We start from the raw sequence: 20,835 nt of genomic DNA on the forward strand, positions 1-20,835 counted from the left end.
ATGAGATTTGAGATAATTCACCGGGCATGTTCACTAAATTGTTCTCTGAGGCATGTAAATTTACCCATGTTTTTTTAGTTTGAAAAAAATATTTTTATCTCTTCCTCTAGCCATTTGTATGTCTTATGAAGTTTAACACGTAAAATTCTTCCTATTTTTACTTCTTTGATTTTGTTCATGAAATTATAAATAAAGTAATTTGACTTTTTATATGCTTGTTCACTTATCAGTGAATATCGCAATATTTGGAGGCTTATTGTAAGCCTCGGATATGCTTGTGTAATTTGATATTTTGAAGAGACATTTTTGAACTATTGGGAAAAGATTTCTAGATAAAAAAATGAATACACGTTTAATTTATTTGAGGAAAGTGTAAGAAAAGCTGATGAAAAATTACACGTTTATGTTTATCACCGTCTAAAAAGTCTGGAAACACCTAGATAACTGTTCAGATAAAATATCATTCAAATAGGCCAAGGTCATTCTAAGAGTAACTTTCAACGAGAAATCGAATAGTGACCTTCAATTCGACCTTGAACTGGACTTTTAAGTTCAACTTTGTGTTTTTAAATGGGAATTCCTACTTTTGACATCGGCAATCGAAAGAGCGGGAAATTTGACGTATAAATTTATGCCTAAATGTGTGCAAAAATAGGGGTTCCCATTTTAACAACATAAAGTTGACCTCGAAATTATCTTCAACGTCAAGTTCGAATTGAAGGTCACCATTGGATTTCTCGTTTAAAGTTACTCCAAGAATTACCTTGACACATTTGAATACTATTTTATCTGGACAGTTATTTAGATGTTTCCAGACTTTTTGGACACCTATTTCTCTATAAGAAACTTAAACCTATCTATTCACCATCGTATTTTTAGTTTTCGCAACAAAGCGTCTCGCATTGTCATGCAACATAATCAACTTCTCTTGTCTCTCGTTCCACTCCGGTCGTTTTTCTTTTAGAGCTCGGTTAAGATGGAGTAGCTGCAGTCGTTAACGATCCCCGGTGATGCTTTCGGACGTTTTTAGGATTTCGTAATACACAACACCTTTTTGACCTCACCAAATACATAGCAGAATCTTTAAGCCGTGCATATTTCTTTTTGACACCGATGGACCGGGTTTACCTGGCATTCTCCATGAATGTGTTCGTCTAGGATTATCATAATCGATCGATTTTTCATCACCGTTGATGATTCGTTGTAAAAAACTTTATTTTGTATCAAATGATGCGTTTCAGTAGCACCTCCCGCAAATACTGCTTTTTTAAAAATAAAGTGAATATCAACTACTGCTTCTTTAGAGCTCGCACATAACCTTAAAAAATCGTGGACCATTGTTTCGCCAAACACGACAATGACATCTTCTGTGACAACTTTTAGAAAACTGTAGAAACTTATTTCCATCCTAATATTTTAAGAACATAACTGATCAGGATAGTGAAGTAACATTTTTTCGTTTTTAAATTAATTAAAATACTTATGAACAATAAGGCGCAGTGATGGCACATAAAACCAAGATAATTATAATTTGTACAGTAAAATTAGGGTTATGAAAAAGATTATTTCTAGGGACCCGAAATTTATGAAAACCGCATAATCGCAAAATGTTTCAGAATTAAATATTACATGAAATATTTGTGATTTACAAAGTTTCTATGCAAAACATACACTTTTTTCAATTGCATAAAAACGCATGATTCTATAATTGTTCCATAATTTTCAAATTTTCGCATAATCATCCCATAATTCTGAGTTTTTATTTAAAAGTAACAAATAATTGTTTTTAGAACTTCTTTTTTCATTTTCCATAATAAATATTATCTTTGGCGTATTTTAAAATAGTATAACCAATTAAAACCTGAGAGGTGACAACAAATTACAGTTACTGAATTTTTAATTTCCCGCTAAATCTGTCTGCTGATAGCGCCACTGACCTGTTACTGCGGACTTCGAAATTAGACTGTAACCGCGGAATTCGAAATCGGACCGCAACGAACGCCAATAGTTACGTTACAACATTTATCTGAGCAGAAAAGTTTTTTATGATTGGAAAGATTGGTGTTAGAAATCTAAATTCGCTTTTTATTCTTATCCGCGGAATCGTTGTACTGTGAGGGATTTCCCTGCTTTTGCAATTTGAAGTATAACTTAATATGTTGGTATCAAAATTAACATCGAAGGTATGTACCAATCTTATGTTATTGTTTCGAGGTTAATATCTTTTATATTCGATGTCACTCGCGTATATTTTTGGGATTGAATCCAAAGTTAATATGGCACCGCATCTGAAACTAAAAACTACTAAATCACTATTTTTGATCAAGCCAAGGAATTTGAAAATGAAGGAACGTATGTTTTTGACAAAATTAACAAAATCATGATGTGTGGAATTTGCAACATTGATTATGTCATCAATTGCAGAAAATAATATTTTTGTACGGTTCACGGGAAAAAAATTGTTAACCAAATTAAGTTTATTTTATAAAGTACTACATATTCTGCAGAAAATAACTCAATTTATAATAATAAACTATAAATTATTAATAAAAGTCAGACCTATGCACAAAATACTTAGAAACACTCTACTTGTGGATTAAGGATTACGTATGTGGAAAAAGTCTAAAAATTACCGTCTTCAGTCTGAATTTGTTAAAAAAAACTGCGGTATAAATGCATAGAATGTAAAGATTCACATTATTACTCCAAATATTAAACAATTTTCATTCGTCTTTTTTTTCAATTTCTTGTAATTATATGCATTAATTAATTCTGTTAATTGAAATTCAATTAATGAATGATTTCATAATATCAGTTTTTCTGACTGGCCGAAATCTCATAACAATGCCCGGGTTAATTCGTTCTAGATCATTCATCTCCCTGCGGGGAGTCTGCTGACTGGAGTTTGACGAGGGCGAGCAGGCTGGTTGCGGACATGCATGTACAGCTATCATTGAGTGTCACTGCTATTTTTCTTTAAGTTTTTGCTTATTACACAAAATATAAACATTTTATTGAAAAAGCGGCTCTGCTTGATTTGAGATATGGTTATTTAGATGAGGTATGCAAAAAATTAGGCAAACATATTCAACCGTGCGGCCTCAAATTTCGGACACGATTAGACATTCTGATAAAGGGCCTCAACCACTGCACTAAACCGACAAGTTGGCACTCGATGAAAAAGCCATCCTCATAAGCTACAGTTCAGAAAATTTATAGTACCAAATTTTAAGCTCTCTTTTTTTAATCATTCATTATTATACGACGTTATGTAAATGTAAAATGCACGAACTGTTAACATCAATATCAAGAAAATAATTTTTAAATAAATAATATAAATGGTTTGCATTTTTTCCTTGCGTAATATTTCGTTTTTGCCCGTTGTAGACTACTTTACAACTTTTCACAATGACAGCAAATGTAAATTTTTCTGAACATCTACAATTTTTCATAAAGATGGAACTTAGAATTTTGTTCTTTAAAAAACCGAGGGCAATCATCATAAGAGGGCTAAACAGGGCTTATTCCTCATGGTATTCTCTTAAATTTTGTAATTTACTTGAATTCTTCTAAATTCACTCAATTTCACATAAATCCATGGATTTTTTGTTGAATATTTAACAGTTTGTACTTAATTGACCCTAAATTCTATCAACCTCACTTTGAATTCTTTGGCATTTTATTAAATTCTTTGAATTCCCTTCAATTTTTTAAAGCTTATTTCAAAGTTGCTAAAATCAATAAAGTTCTTTCGTATTAAAAAATTTTTTAAATCCATTTTCTTTTTTAATTAACCTTAAATTTTTATCAATTGCCTCGGATCATTTTATTTTATCTTAAATTCCTCTAAATTCATTCCAATTTTACGGAAATGAATGCAATTTTGTTGATTTTTAAAATTGTTTCCAAATCATTTAAATTCTTTTAAATGTAATTTGAATTGTTTTGAAATTTTATGGATTTCTCCTGAATTTTTTACGGTTTGAGTGCGAAAAAAATACCCTATGTGCGTGATACCCTATATTTTATCACATCGGTAGTGCATTTTTAAAATTTAAACTTTTCCTTAGACTTTCGGTGGCTATTTTCTCTGAAAGTATTGTGAAAAATACGACTTACATGGTATGCCTGGATTATTAAAAGAATAATGTAGAGATATTATTTATCAAATTTGAATAAATATTGATTATATTAAAAGTGTTAATAATTTATTTGATATTATTATCTTTCTTTTGAGTGACCTTTGGGTTTCACTGTTGACAGATTGGTTTTCACCCAATGCTTATTCTTCTTGAAATTTTCCCTCTGTTTTGACTTTCAGGCCATACTTTTTCATTGGAGTCGGTACACAGGTAGTAGCGTAATGTCTCTTTGTTGATCAGACTCGGACCCTTTTTCCTGGCAGTCCAGTGCCAACCAGGGTACTGGCGTGTGTATTCATTCCAATTCTGGAACCAGTTGTAAATCAAGTGTACTATTTTCATAATTAAGGGCTCATTTAATGCTAATTTAATGCCCTATTGGGGGGTACGCTTAATGTTAAGCTGACGGAACCCTATGTGAAATAAACTTCGAATCGAATTTTATCCTATCACATCATTGAAGGCTCATGTAATGCTCTCCAAAACCACCAAAAATTATTTTCCAAAAGCCACCCCTAATACTGAAAAACCACCCTTAATTTAAATTATACACAAATTGTAAATCTGACCATACTATAATTAAGGGCTCACTTAATGCTCATTTGATGCCCCATTGCCAAATTAAATGCTTCACTATTTAAAAAAAAAACGAGGGTTACGCTAGCTTAATATTAAGCTGACGGAACCCCATGTGAAATAAACGTTGGATCGAGTTTTATCCTATCACATAATCAAAGGCTCATTTAATGCTCTCCAAAACCACCAAAAATTATTTTCCAAAAGCCACCCCTAATACTCAAAAATCACCCTTCATATAAATTATGCACAAATGGTAAATCTGACAATACTATAATTAGCATTAACTGAGCCTTTAATTATAGTTTGGTCAGATTTCGAATTTGTGCATAATTTATAATAAGAGTGGGTTTTCAGTATTATGGGTGGATTTAGGAAAATAATTTTTGATGGTTTTGGAGAGCATTAAATAAGCCTTTAATTATGTGCTAGGATAAAACTCGATTCAACGTTTATTTCACATTGGGTTCCGTCAGCTTAATGTTAAGCTAGCGTAATCCCCCGGTTAAAAAAATTGTGAAGCATTAAATATGGCAGTGGGGCGTTAAATGAGCATTAAATGAGCCCTTAATTATTGTATGGTCAGTTTTACAATTTGGGCATAATTTATATTAAGGGTGGTTTTTCAGTATTAGGCGTGGTGTTTGGAAAATAATTTTTGGTGGTTTTAGAGAGCATTAAATGAGCCTTTAATTATGTGATAGGATAAAACTCGATTCAACGTTTATTTCACATGGGGCTCTGTCAGCTTAACATTGAGCTAGCGTAACCCCCGGTTTAAAAAAAATAGTGGAGCATTAAATTTGGCAATGGGGCATTAAATAAGCATTAAATGAGCCCTTATTTATGTGCTATGACAGAACTCGATTTAATATTTATTTCACATGGGGTTCCGTCAGCTTACCGTAAAGCTAGCGTAACTCCTGCTTTTTTTTTTAAATAATGGAGCATTAAATTTGGCAATAGGGCATCAAATTAGCATTAAATAAGCCCTTAATTCTGAGGTAGGTTTTAACTCGATTCGAAGATGTGGTTACGGGAGGTTACATCTGTTCTAGTGTTTCAAAACCCAAAACCTTTTTTTGTTACAAGGTGCTATATGTGATCGACTGCAACTGGGCCGGTAGTGACTCCTTCTTTGCCTTATATCAGTCCGTGAGTAATTAAGTAACAAAAAGTATGCTTGGTCAAAGTTAACCTAATTTTGAATACTGATTTCTCGGCTTGTAATGATCATTATACAAATAAAACATCTGCTAGCTCGCAGGTTTGAGCGCGCCTTAGGCGCGCGACTTTTGGTTCTCGCTCGGTCTTTGTATATTCCCCAAATTTGTGCACAGAATTTTTAAAACTAAAGGTCAAAGCATCGACAACAGTAATTTGGTGATTGTGAATTCCCTTTTGTTAAAGCCCCTTCGACTTTAACGATCACATTCTCATCACGTATCTCTTGCTTCGAACTCGAATTTGTCCTTCAAATTGCATATCATTCCCATAAATGTATATTATTACAATCCATAACTTGCATTGACATTAAAACACAAGTCGTCTCATTATCTAGTTTAAAAAATGGACATTCTTATAGAAAAGATGTTGTTATCAAACATTTTATTGCAACTTCTGCCGTTTTTTCAAAAACTGAATTTGCGAATTTCCATTTTTATATTTACGATTTAAAAGCTACACAGATCGTCTGCACAGCAGCCTGACTGTTTTTTCACTCCTTAATTATATCTTTAGCCTCACTGATTTAGACTTTGTCAATTGAATTTTTTACCGAAACTCAACTAGCTGTTATAATAATCTTGTAGGGCATTCAAAATCAACAATTTTCTTCTATTGACTTTTGTTCATATTGTGCGTTGTTTAGCTTAAAATCTTCATTTTTGTGTTTTTCGGAATTTCGTAAATGCTATAACTCTAGTCATTGTTGGTTTTGTGAAAAAAGTCTATACTATGAATACTATGAATATCCGTACAGAGAATTTTTGGATTTTGAAAACAGTGATCTCAAAAATATTGAAAATGTGCTAGCTTATTGAAATTTTATTCAAAATGGCTAGCTAACGAATTTGACATTTAGTTTAGGACACTAAAAGATTGTACTAAAGGCCAATCTAATATATTAATTTTGTCAAAAGTCTTCGTGAACACAGACAGGCAGACAGACAGGCATATACATGCATGCATACATTGATACATACGAGGTGGGTTAAAAAAATAAGGTGACTTTATGGCTTTCTCAAAAAATATTCATTTATTCCTTAATATTTATGTTGTCCCCTTCAAAGTAATCTCCATCAGATATAATAGTCTTTTGCCAAAGCTTTTTCCAATCATTGAAGCACTTCTGATAATCATTTTGTGGTATAGCCTTGAGATCTTTCAGCGATGCAATTTTTATATCCTCAATCGTTGAAAATCGATGTCCTTTCATGGGTCTCTTCAGTTTTGGGAAAACAAAAAAGTCACTGGGGGCCAAATCCGGTGAATATGAAGGCTGAGGCATGACTGTGGTGCTGTTTTTGGTCAGAAAATCTTTCACGAGCAACGATGAATGAGCAGGTGCATTATCGTGATGCAAAAGCCATGAATTGTTTTTCCAAAGTTCCAGATGTTTTTTGCGTATCGCCTCTCGCCAACGGCGCATAACGTTAAGGTAATACTCCTTATTGACCGTACGCCCTTGCGGTAAGAATTCCTGAACTGCACGGTAATCAAAGAAGACAGTGAGTAGAACCTTCACATTTGACCAAACTTGATGTGCTTTTTTCGGTCTTGGAGACTCAGGATGCTTCCACTGAGACGATTGGGTTTTAGTTTCGACGTCATAACCATATACCCACGATTCCTCCCCCGTTATAACCCTTTTGAGAAAATCAGGATCATTATTGACTTCATTCAACATCTCCTGAGCGATGGTCATTCGATGGATCTTTTGATCAAAATTACGCAATTTTGGAACAAATTTCGCTGACACACGTCTCATGCCCAAAACGTCCGAAAAGATAGCATGGCATGAGCCAACCGATATGCCAACATCTTCAGCAACTTCTCTGATTGTAATTCGGCGATTTTTCAACATCATTTCTTCCACTGCTTGAACGTTTTCATCTCTTGTTGACGTGCTGGGACGTCCAGGGCGAAGTTCGTCTTTGACATCCTCTCGGCCTTCTTGGAACAGTTTGTACCATTTATACACATTTTTCTTACTCAGAGAAGACTCATCCTATGCAACTGTCAACATTTCAAGAGTTTTAAAGCACTGGATTCCATTTTTCACACAAAATTTAATGCAAACTCTGCTCCATTTTTTCGAAAGAAGAAAATCGCCGAACACACCAAACCCTTCTAACCTTTTACGCCTCTGCCAGAAAAACAACACGAGCTATATAGTCAAAACTGTGAACATATGATCGTCACGAGTGTACCAACACAACAAAACAAAAAATTTGAAACTTGAATGTACGTAGCCCAGGAAAATTGAAAAGTCACCTTACTTTTTGAACACACCTCGTACATACAACCAGACACATTCGTAAAAACCTGTTTTTCGGATTGAGGGGGTCTCAAAACGTGGACATTTGACAAAAACGGGGGAGGGGTCAAATTTTACACAAATCTAATACCTTCTCTGTCGAGAATGTAAAATTGAATTAATTTGTCATTAATAACTTTTTGTTAGTTCCCCTTTTGGTTTTCGTCGTAAAAAATAGTATTACAAACATAACAAAAAAAATTTGAAACTCCCCACACGGGACGAAAAAGAAAAGTAAAGGCAAAAGTTGTGATGAGAGTGTGCCCACGCAGCGGGCAGATTAGAAAAGAAAATGTTAACGATGTTTTTCATAATTAAATCACAAACTACGCATCCTATCAAAAAGTGATTGAGAACAAATTTGTAGATCTTTTTCAAATACACAATTTTTTTCTACGCATGTTTTACCATATTTTGTATAGTTTGACCGAAAAATGTGGTTTTTTGGATTTTTCATTATTTTTTATTTTGTCAAAATTTGAATTTTCGATTTTTCAAGGAAACTCAAAAAGTTGTTATGATAATCTTGTAAAGCATTCAAAAAGCAACATTTTTCTTCTTTTGGCCTTTTTTCATATTGTCCGTTATCTGGCTTAAAATGTTCAGTTTCGCGTTTTTTTTTTAATTTTGTAAATGCTATATCTTTGTTAATTTTTAGCTTTGTGAAAAAGTCATAAGGATAAATTGTTCTTCTTTTTGAACACTATAAATACCCGTACAGAAAGTTTTTGATTCTTGAAAAAAGTTGGTCTCAAAAATATTCAAAATGTGCTCACTTTTTGAATTTTTATCAAAAATGGCTGGCTAACGAACTTGGCCTTTATTTTAGGACACTAAAAGAGTGTACCAAGGCGATGCTAATACAATGATTTCTTGGAATAATTTTACAAAGATTGTTTTGCTTCTGTTCGAGCGATATCGGATTTATGATAGTAGCGACAGGCTTATTTTTCGAGCACATATCGTTGTAAAATTTGGGTTTGTAGACATACGCGGTCGACTAAAGTAATTGCAACATGGTGCTTGAGCGATCGGCGTGAGCGGTCGTTTTTTCTGTGTTCGCTTTAAGGTTGTATGAAAAAAATCAATCTCTGATAAAAATTTTTGAAAAAAGAGCTATATTTAAATAGAATAATTATTTATATGCTAAATTAATTTCAAATATTTTAACTATACCGTTGCGGAGATAATGAATCTCAAAGTTGACTACTTTAACATGTAGTTCATGAACAATGCATAGACACTCTCCACATTTTAATTTATAGTGATTAAACGTTCTGGTAGAGAAATAAAAAAATGTCGGTATTAGTGCTGCTTGAAAATACAAATTAAAAAAAAATATATCAAATTTTTCCACAACGTATTTTCATAGATAATTCAATGGAAAATATTTAGATTCTAATCATTTTCAAACTGATAAACTTAACAGTATCGCATAGCGGCAACACTTCCCTCTCTCTAGCTTGTCTGCTCTACCAAGCTATTCAAACGTACATGACTGTTGGTCACCGATGGTTAGGTTTAAATTGCGACGTTGCACGATCTACGAGTCTGCCGCTGGCATAGTAGTGGTAACTATTCTTATAGATACATACTACGAATTCCAAGCCAATAGCGCACTGAAATTTTCACCATGCGGGTCCGTGATATTTTCTCAATGTAGTATGGCTTGACGGCGCCCCACGGAACTCTACTATGTGTACGGGGATGGGATTTGCATACAACCTTAAGTTGTCGGTGTGACTGTTTTTCACGATTGTGCTGATGGCTGTTCCATTCCTTGTGGTAGTTATTGTGAGAGTTGATCTCGTCTATTGATTCTTGTGAGAGCTGATCTCGATCTTCATGTGACTAGTGAGAGCTGATCTCTTCATCCATGTCTTTCTGACCGGATTAAATTTCCTTTCCGCTTTTTCTTGCGAATTGAATATACAGTGAAACTCTTCTATAGCGCTGATTTTGGGGCTGTCGGTGGGTGGGAAGTAACTTATTATAGCCCGCTCCGTTTTTGTTTGTTCACGCCTGAGTGACAGCCACAGACCCCGTGCAGCTCCTGTTACACCTGCCTGCGGTGCGGCGTCAATTCTCGGAAGGCTATAGAAGGGAGGTCTGTTGAAGGGTTTTGCTTTATGTGGATTGTATGAGCATCTGAAAGTGAGTTTTTCTAATTTTTATTAAAATTGTAAAGGGCCTTTTTCTACACTCACTAAGTGGAGGTTTTTTATGCCAGGAAATAAAACTTGTTTTGTGTTCTAAAAATCATGATTTATTTCTGCTTGGCCCACCTGTCTTGTCTGATATGTTTTCTTTAAGTTTATTTTATTTATGAATTTAATTTTTGTTTACTAAACTTGCGTTCAGCCCTCCTTAAGAAGCTACTGCAAAAATACTGCAACAAATTGTAATTTTGTCCTTTTAAACTAAAATGGGAATTTATAAACATTTTTCCATGTTCCTGGGCTCATTTTAAAGTTAAATTTCTGAAGAATTGTTCTAACTTATCAACATTATTGCCTAATTGTGTCTTTGGACTGAGCAAGACCTGAAACTTTTCAAGCGGGTCTGTAGGGAGGCCTCTATTAATATACGTGACCCTCCAAGCGGGTCTGTAGGGAGGCATCTATTAATATACGTGACCCTCAGGGATGAGGGGGTCTATAAGTCGATCAGGTGATGTTTTTAATGATAGATTTATTGTAAAAAAAGATGATAAACAGAATTTCCAACTAATTAAGCTTCTTATGTAATATGTTGCATTAAATGGAAAGTCCGAGAACTTGATAATAGTCCAATGCAGGATAGGTCTACTTGAAATATGTTTAAGATTTTGTCTTGTAACTAATTGAAATTTATTTTTGAAAATTCCGTACGATTTTATTATTGGAATTATTTGTTTAGTTACATCTTTCTAATTATTATTTTTGTTTAAATCACATAAAAAATTCCATGTAATCCTTTAAAATTCGTGAAAATCTCTAAAAATCAATTGAAAGCCTTGAAATTTCGTGAAATATTTCAAAATATTACATGGTTCTTTCGAAATCTAAGAAATCGCTTTAAAATGCTATAAAATCTTGTAAATCCGTGGGAATCTTTCCGAATTTCTTAAACACTGAAAATATTTTAAAAGCAATTCAAATTTCTCGAATTGCTTTAGAATCATTTATTACCTAAAATCCGTGGATAAAGTTTGGAATTTTTGAAGTCTTGTGAAACCAAAAAAAGCCTTTAAAATATCTTAAAACTCGTTAGAAGCCTTTAAAATCCTTTGCAAATCTTTTGAAATTTTTTTGAATCCTTGCAATTCCTTAAAATAGTTTGTAATCTGTGGAAATCATTCCTAATTCTGCTTTAAGTCCCTTTAGATCTTGTGAAATCCATTGAAAATTGAGATTCTCTCTGAAATTGTACTAGTTAATAATTTATATACTGAGTAAAGAATTTAAAATCTTGTGAAGGGGGGGGGGTCCAAAATTTCAAAAATCGTCTTTACGTAATTAATGGACGTTCCCGTACAGAATTGGTGAATAGAGAATGATAATTCTTCATTTTGTGATAGCGTTTACAGCTATTTATGTTATATAATAGATACATATGATCAAAGTTTATAGAATAATTCTTCATTTGAAGATATATAGAATATCCTTATATTTTATAATATCCCTGTCATGTTATATAAATTTGAGTCATTTTAAGACAAATGTACATGATAATATGGGGTTGTGGGATCAACAACAACATACTGGTCAGTCTCGTGTGTAGGGGATGGATTGAAAATGAGCGAAAAACCGATCTCATAATCCGTGAAGACTCCCTAGGAATACCAGACCTGAAAGTTTCGGTTCGGGTATCAACTATCCCGAAACAAATGTTTCCGCGCTGATTTACCCATGTTATATTCCATCATGAAGTTTCATGCAAATGAGTGTTCGGATCTGCTACCAATTTCAATAATATTCATGATTTTCAATAAATATGTGGCGATGTTACAGTTGAGCAGTACATTTGTGTGGCATTAAAGGCTGCGAAGAAGGGTTGTGTTGCATTTAGGACTGCGCAGTAAAATTCCGTAAAGTTTATGGTTGCGCAGCGTAATTGTATGTAACTTGAGGCTGCTCAGTAGGATTGACTCAATTGTGGTGACGCAGTATTTACGACACACTTATGACTGTATAACAGACTCCTCTGGGGTTTACAGTTGCGTAGAAAATTTTAATGACATTTATGGATGCCCACTAAAGGTATATCGCATTTCCTGTTGCACAGTAGACGTTACGCAGTGCAACGTTATGACACCTGAGGCTGTACAGTAGAGTTCATATCGTAGTGTAGGATACGCAATAGTGTTTTGTCGCATTGATAGCTGCGCGGTAAACTATGGCTTTGCAGATTCTTGATCAGATTATCTGCAAGAGCCACAAAGTTGCCCAAATACTTCTGGCAAGAGAGGAGACTGACCGAGAATGGGCGAGATTCAAGGACTACTTTGGCGCTAAATTTGAATGACACTCGTCTCTCAGCCAATCCAGAGTCCAATATCGACTCTCGCAGATATTCCACTCCCAAGTCTGGAAGCCCCCCTCCATCTATTCCCTAACAGTTGCCACAATTTTCCGCAGCAAATACACTAGTGTTGCTTCTCTTTGCTATTACTTTTCGTATTGCACTTAAGGCTACGCAGTAGTACTATGCCGTAATTGTGGACGTGCATTAGAATAAGACTTCATTTCTAGTTGCGCGGTAGATTTGTATAGGGCCTATGGTTTCTTCTTGATCAGTACAATTGTATAACATTTGAGGCTGCGCAGTAGAGAGTTTATATGTTTTATTTTTGGCCCCGCAGTGGAGTTCTCTGGATTGCATGCTTGAGCAGTAGATTATCATGCTATTGAACGCCGCATAGTAGACTTATGTCGTTCTTATGACTTCACAATAGGGATATAACGCATTTCTGACTGCACAATAGAACATTATGGAATTTTTCTTTAAACAATAGAGATGTGTCTTATTTCGGGCTGCGCAGTATTTAGTAAATACTATGGTCGAGCGAAAAAATTAATTTTTGAGTGATGCTGAGGGAGTAGGGGGTGCTCAAAAGTTGTCTACGCTCCATTAAGAAGTCCCTGAAATGTTTTTTGTTCACCCAATATCTTCATATTGTCTGGCATCACATCCTAATAATAATATTATATTATATTTTTGGGGGTAGCATCGTTACTGACAGAGTTTTCCATGTCAGACAGGTAGAGAACGAATAGGAAAGGGACTAAGAGGAACCCCAAAACCTATACAAGACATGGGCAGATATCAAAAAGCCGTTCAGGAACAGCATCTGTGATAAACGGTAAGCAGTGGAACATCAACTGCCCGCTGAGAATGCTTTGCCTCGGGTTAGCAATTTGCAGCCAGCGACTTCAACAAGACTAGGGCATTTGACAGTAAATTGCCCTTGCCCAAGTTCTAGGGCGCAAATGGGTTTGCAAAGCGGCATGGAATTATAAAGTTTCAAATGGTTTGGTGCAAACAAGACAATAAAATATTATGTTTGAGACGTGAGTTTTGACAAAGTACCAAGCTTGCGATTGTTTGCAGTACAAGTCTACTACGACTATACTAAAGAGATTTTAGCTTAAGGATGGCAGTTTTACATCTATTTAGAAGTTTTCAGAGATTTAGAAGAAATGGAAAGATCGTAGATTTGAGGAATTTTAAGGTGACATCAAAATATCCTAAAATTGTCAAATAAGAAATTGTTACGACGTAACATCTTGCCCGCTTTGAACGATTAGGTTCAACCAACTGACATAAAATTATTTAAAACGTAATGTTCAAGTAACTGATCGAAAAGAAACGGAAGAGCTCACTTAAAGAATAAGAAGAATAATGTGTATGGTTTCGTAGACAATGATTTAAGAATAATAGAAAGAGATCGAATATCTGAATTTGGAAATAATAATTACAGAGTTTTTTCAGTAATTAATATCAGTATAGTTACTACGAGTAGGTAATGTGAGGTAAATCCTGTCTAAATTTGAACTTAGAACACACCAAAGTTTTATATACTTACAACCTCTACCTTTTCAGTTGTCTTGTACTGAATTTCTAAATATTAATTTTCAGTAAATTTAAAGATGAAAGTGTAACGTATATATCATAAATTATCGATAAATGGAGAAGAAAACAGGATACACATAATAGTTAACCTAATTTGGGTTAATTTACAACATGTCATCAATTGGAAGTGGATACAACTTTTTAACGCAGCGCTTGTATTCGCTGGTTCTGGTGCGTACGGATACCAGCCGAATGATTTCATCCCTTCCAGGGAAGACATCTGTGATGCGACCCATTTTCCAGCACATGGGTGGAACGTTGTCCTCTGCTACAATGACGAAAGTCCCTACTTTGATTTTTTCTTGATGTGCTTTTCTTGATCCCTTCCACTTGTTGCAGGATTGCAGTTCGTTTAGATACTCCATGTACCATCTGGACCAGAAATGCTGCCTCATTTGCTCTACTTCTTGTCAGTTTGACAAGCGATTGAGCTTTACATCTCGATCATCCATTTGAGGAAAGCTTGTCAATGACTCACCGACAAGGAAGTGACCAGGAGTCAAAGGGAGAAGGTCATTTGGATCTGAGGACATGGGAGTGAGAGGTCGAGAGTTTAGGATTGCTTCAATTTCGATTGTGCATGTTTCTAATTGCTCATATGTAAGCAGCTTCTGCTCTATTGTCCGAGTTAAATAGTATTTAAGAGATTTTATAGATGCCTCCCAGAGCCCGCCGAAGTGGGGAGAACTTGGAGGATTGAAATTCCATGTGATCTTATTTTCGAGAAAGAACTGTCGTACTGTTTCGTTTTCAAGTTGTGAATGTACAAATTCATAGAGTCTTCTCAACTCATTATCGCTTAAGGCACCCGAGACAAGCTTCAGCGGTCTGATCGCTAACGACTTCTAGATGAACCGCTTTCGTTGCAAAGCAGATAAAAGTTGCAATGTGTACTTTGTCTTTACCTCGATTTTTATGACGTCTTTGTTTCACAAAGAAAGGTCCGCAATAGTCGACGCCCACATTGAGAAAGGGTCGCGAATAGGACCGTCTTTTTTCAGGCAAATTCCCCATAATGTGGTTAATCCCGCGAGGCTTCGCTCTAAAACATCTAACGCGTGACATTGCGTCCATCAATTGGCCAGAATAATTCTCGAACGCCATAAAGAGTAGCTTGCGTTCCTGCGTGTTTTTTAGCGATGTGTTCTTCGCTAATAATTAATTGAGTTATATAATGACCTTTGGGTAAAACAATTGGGTGTTTTTTCGCGTACGGAATATCAGCGCGTTCGAGTTTGCCGCCGACTCGGATAATGCCTTGGTCTATAAAGGAAGTTAAACTTAATAAACTGCTTTTTTTATCCAGATTTTCGCCGCGAGATAATAAATCAATTTCCTTGTGGAATGTATCTTTTTGCACTAACTTTACTACAGCCAACATCGCGATGTCTAGTTCTTTGAATGAAAGAGGACCATGCAATTTTTAAGAAAAGTCCTTTTTTTACATTTTGTGAATAATTCTCAATGAATAAGCTAGCACCGCTTTCAATATTTTTGTGTTGTTATATTTTTCCAGCAAGTTTTTGAAATGGATTTTCCAATCCTTTTCTTCATTAGAATTTGTTAAAGTGAACGTTAGGAAGGGTTGAAAGACTTCTTTGCACTTTTTTGAATGAACAATTTGCGTTTCAGGCCAAGTTCTCTCTTCTTGACTGAGCCAAATTGGACCGGTTTGCCACATAGTGGCTTGTATAAAATCCTTTGGATTTTGCCCCCGTGATATAAAATCGGCTGGATTGTGATCTGTTGGAACGTGAAACCATTAATCGGGAGTAACCTTTTGAATTTCTGCTACTCCGTTAGCCTCAAAGGTGGGCAACGTATATGACTCCGAGCTGATACAACCTAATGCGATCGTTGAGTCGGACCAAAAGAAGGTTTTCTCGAAGGAAATTTTTAAAGATTCGATTGTGGATTGATACAACTTCGTTAACAAAAGTGCCGCGCATAACTCTAATTTTGGCAACGAGATAACTTTTATGGGCGCGACGCGTGATTTCGCACACATGAGAGAGCAATGATGCTCACCTTGAGTGTTAGTCGAGCGCAGATAGATACATGCACCGTATGCCTTAGTGCTTACATCACAAAATCCATGGATTTGTGTCTCCACTGTATTTGGAATGACAATGCATCGATTAAAACGTAAATTGTTAACGAGGTTTAATTGATTTTTAAAGTCTAGCGATAATTTTTACAACTTATACGGAATGGGATCATCCCATCCGAGTTTTTCCTTCCAAAGAAGCTGAATTATTATTTTTGCTAAAACTACGACTGGTCCCAGCACAACTAGTGGATCAAACAATTCTGCAGTTTCTGATAAAACTGACCTTTTTGTGACATTTTTATTTTCATCGGAAAGATTGACTGTGTATACTATTGAATCTGTTTGTGAGTGCAAATGGAGCCGTAGTGTTTTGATAGTTTTCATCGAATCTAGAGACATGTATGTATGTGTAATATTATCAGGAAAATCGCTCATTAATCTTGGATCATTTGAACCCCACTTTCGAAGACTAAATCCCCCTTTATTTAAAAGTTCGATGAGGTCATTTCGAAGTGATAGTGCCTCGCCAAATGACTGAGCACCTATCAACAGATCGTCGACGTAAAAATTGCTTTGAAGAATGCGTGCGGCGTTTGGTTTTGAATCGCGCTCATCCTCTGCTAGCTGCAGAAATGGCGCTGAAGCTGTGCCAAAAGTGACTCTATTTATTGAGTAAATTTTAATATTTTCGTTTGGACTGTTTCGCCAAATTATTTTTTGATACAAACTATCATTTTGGGAAACCTTTATTTGCCGATACATCTGCTGGATGTCGGCTGAGAGTTCAAATGGAAACGGTCTATATCTTGTGAAGATAGAGATGAGGTTGTCCTGAACAGTAGGACCGACCATGAGACAAGCATTTAATGAAATACCCGTGGAAGACTTCATGGAAGCGTCGAATACGACTCGGGTTTTAGTGGTGAGGCTGTCCTCTTTGACCACTGCGTGATGGGGCAGATAATATCCCTGATCTAAGGAGGCTTTGTCTTTCACCTCAGACATGTGGCCTTTTTTTAAATAATCGTTTATACAAGTTGAATACTGATCCTTAAGTGACCGATCTTTTTCGAATTTTTTCTCGAGCGAATAAAACCGCTGAAAGGCAATGTACTTAGATTCACTGATTTGACTGATTTTTTCATTGAATGAGAGTTGGACTATGTAACGGCCGCTGTCGTCACGTTGAACGTGCTCTACAAAGTGAGCCTCACAGGCCTGCTCTTCCTTAGAACGCTTGGTGGAGGGCTGCACTTGATCTAATTCCCATAAAAGGGATAAACTTGTGTGTTGAATGAAATTACAAACCGATAGATTTGGGCCTACTTTATTTTTTTCTTGTGAATCGTAGCCTCTACCTGCGATTATCCATCCTAAACTAGTTTTCTGTAAAACTGCTGTTTGACCCGAGATATATAATTTTCCTGCGAGCAAAAATTTTGTAACATACTCGGCACCGATTATCATTTCAGCGGAGCAGGTTCATGAAACTGCGGATCGGCTAAAAAGATATTGTCTGGGATTTCAAAGGCATTTTTGTGTAATGGAAATTATAGCATTGCATTGGGAATTGTACGAACAACTAAAAGTTCTAAATTGGATTTTTGATCGTTAAATCTTGATCTGACCGTGGCAAATGTTCTGAAATTAATGTTTGTCCTCATATCATCAACTGATAACATTAGAATTTCAAAATGTTTTTTGTTTAATCCTAAGCGAGATGCGCAAGCCTCAGTTTTTGTACATGATTGAGCCCCTCCGTCTAACATAACACGACAAGGCTGATAATTGCCTTGACTGTCAATGACGTCGACAATAGCAGTTGCTAAATAAACTTGAGATGGAACAGGTATGCGATAATTATTTGTGGATAACTAGACGATCTTGCGGGGTTAATTTCAAAAAGTTGTTGCACGAAAAGATTGCGTGATCTCCCTTGCAAACATGACATGAACGCTGTGGTTTTACATGGTTCGAATCATTTGTAGATTGATTGGCTAAAGGATTAGAAAGTGAAGTAACGAATGTGCGAGATGGATTCGAACTTAGAGTTTCCAGTGCATTCTTCCCATTTTTCGCGATTATAATTATTTAATTTTTCTTTTATTAGATGGATTATGACTACATCCCAATGATCGACTGGCTGCTCTAGTGCGCGTAGAGCTCTAATGTATTTTTGAACGCTATCTAATAAAGAGCGAATCGAGAATTCTCTGGATATTGCTGGCAAATTAAAAAGTGCTTTTACATGATTTTCGACAATAAATTTTCGATTATTGTATCGATCTGTCAGCAGTTTCCAAGCGAGCTTGTAATTGTCGCTTGATGATTCTATTGAAGCAATTACTTCTGCTGCTTCGTCCTTGACACATGACTTCAAATAGTGAAATTTAAAAATGTTGGGTACTTGTGCATTTTTATGTACCATAGAATCAAATGTGTCTCTAAAACCGAGCCATGTGTCAAAGCTGCCCGAAAATGTCGGCAATGAAAGCTTAGGAAGATTTGGATCTAAAGAGACGTGACTTGTATTCTGAACATTCGCGGAGTTGGCTGAACTGTTTGCGCTGCCTGCAATCATAGGTCTTGCACGCTGCGATTGATTGGCGGAAGATATTGAATTTACGGGAGCTATTTGATTTGTGAGAGCTAAAGGGTTCACGAGTGATTGTAAATTAAGAGTATCTAATGTCACGAGAGACTCTTGCACTCCTGAAGGCTGTATATTTTTCGCGGAGTCATTAAGTTCTGAAACGTCTATAATAATTTTATAATTAGTTTGATTTAAACGCGAATGAACAGGTGGAGTCGAACATTGCTTGGTAAATTTTTTTATTCGTCCGTTGATTGTAAAGTACCGATCCCCAATGGAGTTGTGTTCATCTTCGAATGATTTTTAAAGTGTTACATCAGTGGTCAGCGATTCGATATCTACAATAATCTTTTCGGATTGTTCTAACAATGGTTGGTGTTTCGCTAATCGACCTTAAGGATCGAGAAGTTCAAAATCGGCATTTGGACCTGATTCGAATTGATCTAAAACTTTTTCTGACTTTGTTAATCTAGTTTTAAGAGCACCCCTTTGTTTTATTAAAACCGCGATTTTTGGATCTGGATCCGTCATTATGATAGCACTTCAAAATTGAAACAGACCAAGAGATACTCTGGATTGATTGAATCCCTCGCACAAATGCTGCAGTGACTCTCTGGATATGGCTAAATATATAAATCTCTCTTTTTTCACTAGACTCTCTTAATTGCTTTCCGTAGTCCCACACACACGGCTGTACACTCGCGGACACTCATAGTTAGTTCTTTGAGGAAAATAATGTCTGCACGACTGTTACACTTGCATTGACATGATGGTTGCTTTACGGAAACAATGTTTTACACGCGCGAGAAATGTTTGTTACGCGGCAAAACATCCGGCTCGAAGGACCAAAAAATGTATTGTCTATGTGATTGTTGCAATTGAGTATTAATAAATCGAGGAAGTAAGTTTAAACATTAGTTTATTTTAAACACACACACACACACACACACACACGATTTATACAATTTATCTGAGAGTTAACAGGTGAGAAATTACTTTTATGTTTGAATGTTGAGTTTACACGGAAAAATACAAAGGGCCTTGTCATGCGCTGATTGGCTACAGATATAATGGTGGAGGTGGCAGGACACTCCTTCGCCTGACGTCACATTTTGGATTCCCGGTACAAGAAGGTGGGAATTTTATTACCATGAAAGTTTGAAAGAAAATATTTGGCAGTAAATTTCCTTTGCCCAAGGTCTAGGGCGCAAATGGGTTTGCAAAGCTGCATGAAATTGTAAAGTTTCAAATGGTTTGGTGCAACAAGAAAATAAAATTTTATGTTTGAGACGTGAGTTTTGACAAAGTACCCAGCTTACGATGGTTTGCAGTACAAATCTACTACGACTATACTAAAGAGATTTTAGCTTAAGGATGGCAGTTTTACGTCTATTTAGAAGTTTTCAGAGATTTAAAAGTAATGGAAAGTTCGTAGGTTTGAGGAATTTTAAAGTGACATTAAAATATCCTAAAATTGTCAAACCTGGATTCGAACTTGTAAACTCGCAAAGTGATATTTATCGAATATGAAGGTGTGGAAATCTGGGCTTACTCTGAAAAGTGAGATTTTTCAGGGCGAACGGTCCAATTCGACCTGATAGGCGCGACGTTTAGGAGAGAGGGAAGACTCACGAAATCTTCCCTCGCCACTTACTACTGCATTCCCACGGAAAGAGATAGGTTGTAGACGTGGCTCAAGGACGGGGTACAGATGAGATGCGGTGGTATATTAGTGAGTGGTGGGAGGTATTTCACGGGATCTCGAGCTGTCCAGCGAAAGTCCGATTTCTCGGGTACCTAACAACTCAATTATTACCAATAA

At 35.8% G+C, this 20,835-nt stretch overlaps 1 protein-coding gene across 4 annotated transcripts in view; it reads left to right on the plus strand.

Annotated features, from left to right (window-relative positions):
• LOC117174646 (density-regulated protein homolog) overlaps positions 1–20,835 on the plus strand; it is a 71,219-nt gene that overhangs the window by 33,054 nt on the left and 17,330 nt on the right. For 2 of the 4 annotated variants that reach the window (XM_033363930.1, XM_033363936.1), the window contains exon 2: positions 5,811–5,873. The exons of the other annotated variants lie outside the window; for them this stretch is intronic. In XM_033363930.1, the coding sequence (XP_033219821.1) occupies positions 5,811–5,873 (63 nt within the window). The remainder of the gene's footprint in view (positions 1–5,810; positions 5,874–20,835) is intronic. 4 annotated transcript variants of the gene reach the window in all.

Source organism: Belonocnema kinseyi, chromosome 1 (assembly GCF_010883055.1).
Source record: "Belonocnema kinseyi isolate 2016_QV_RU_SX_M_011 chromosome 1, B_treatae_v1, whole genome shotgun sequence".
NCBI classification, from domain to species: Eukaryota; Metazoa; Arthropoda; class Insecta; order Hymenoptera; family Cynipidae; genus Belonocnema; species Belonocnema kinseyi.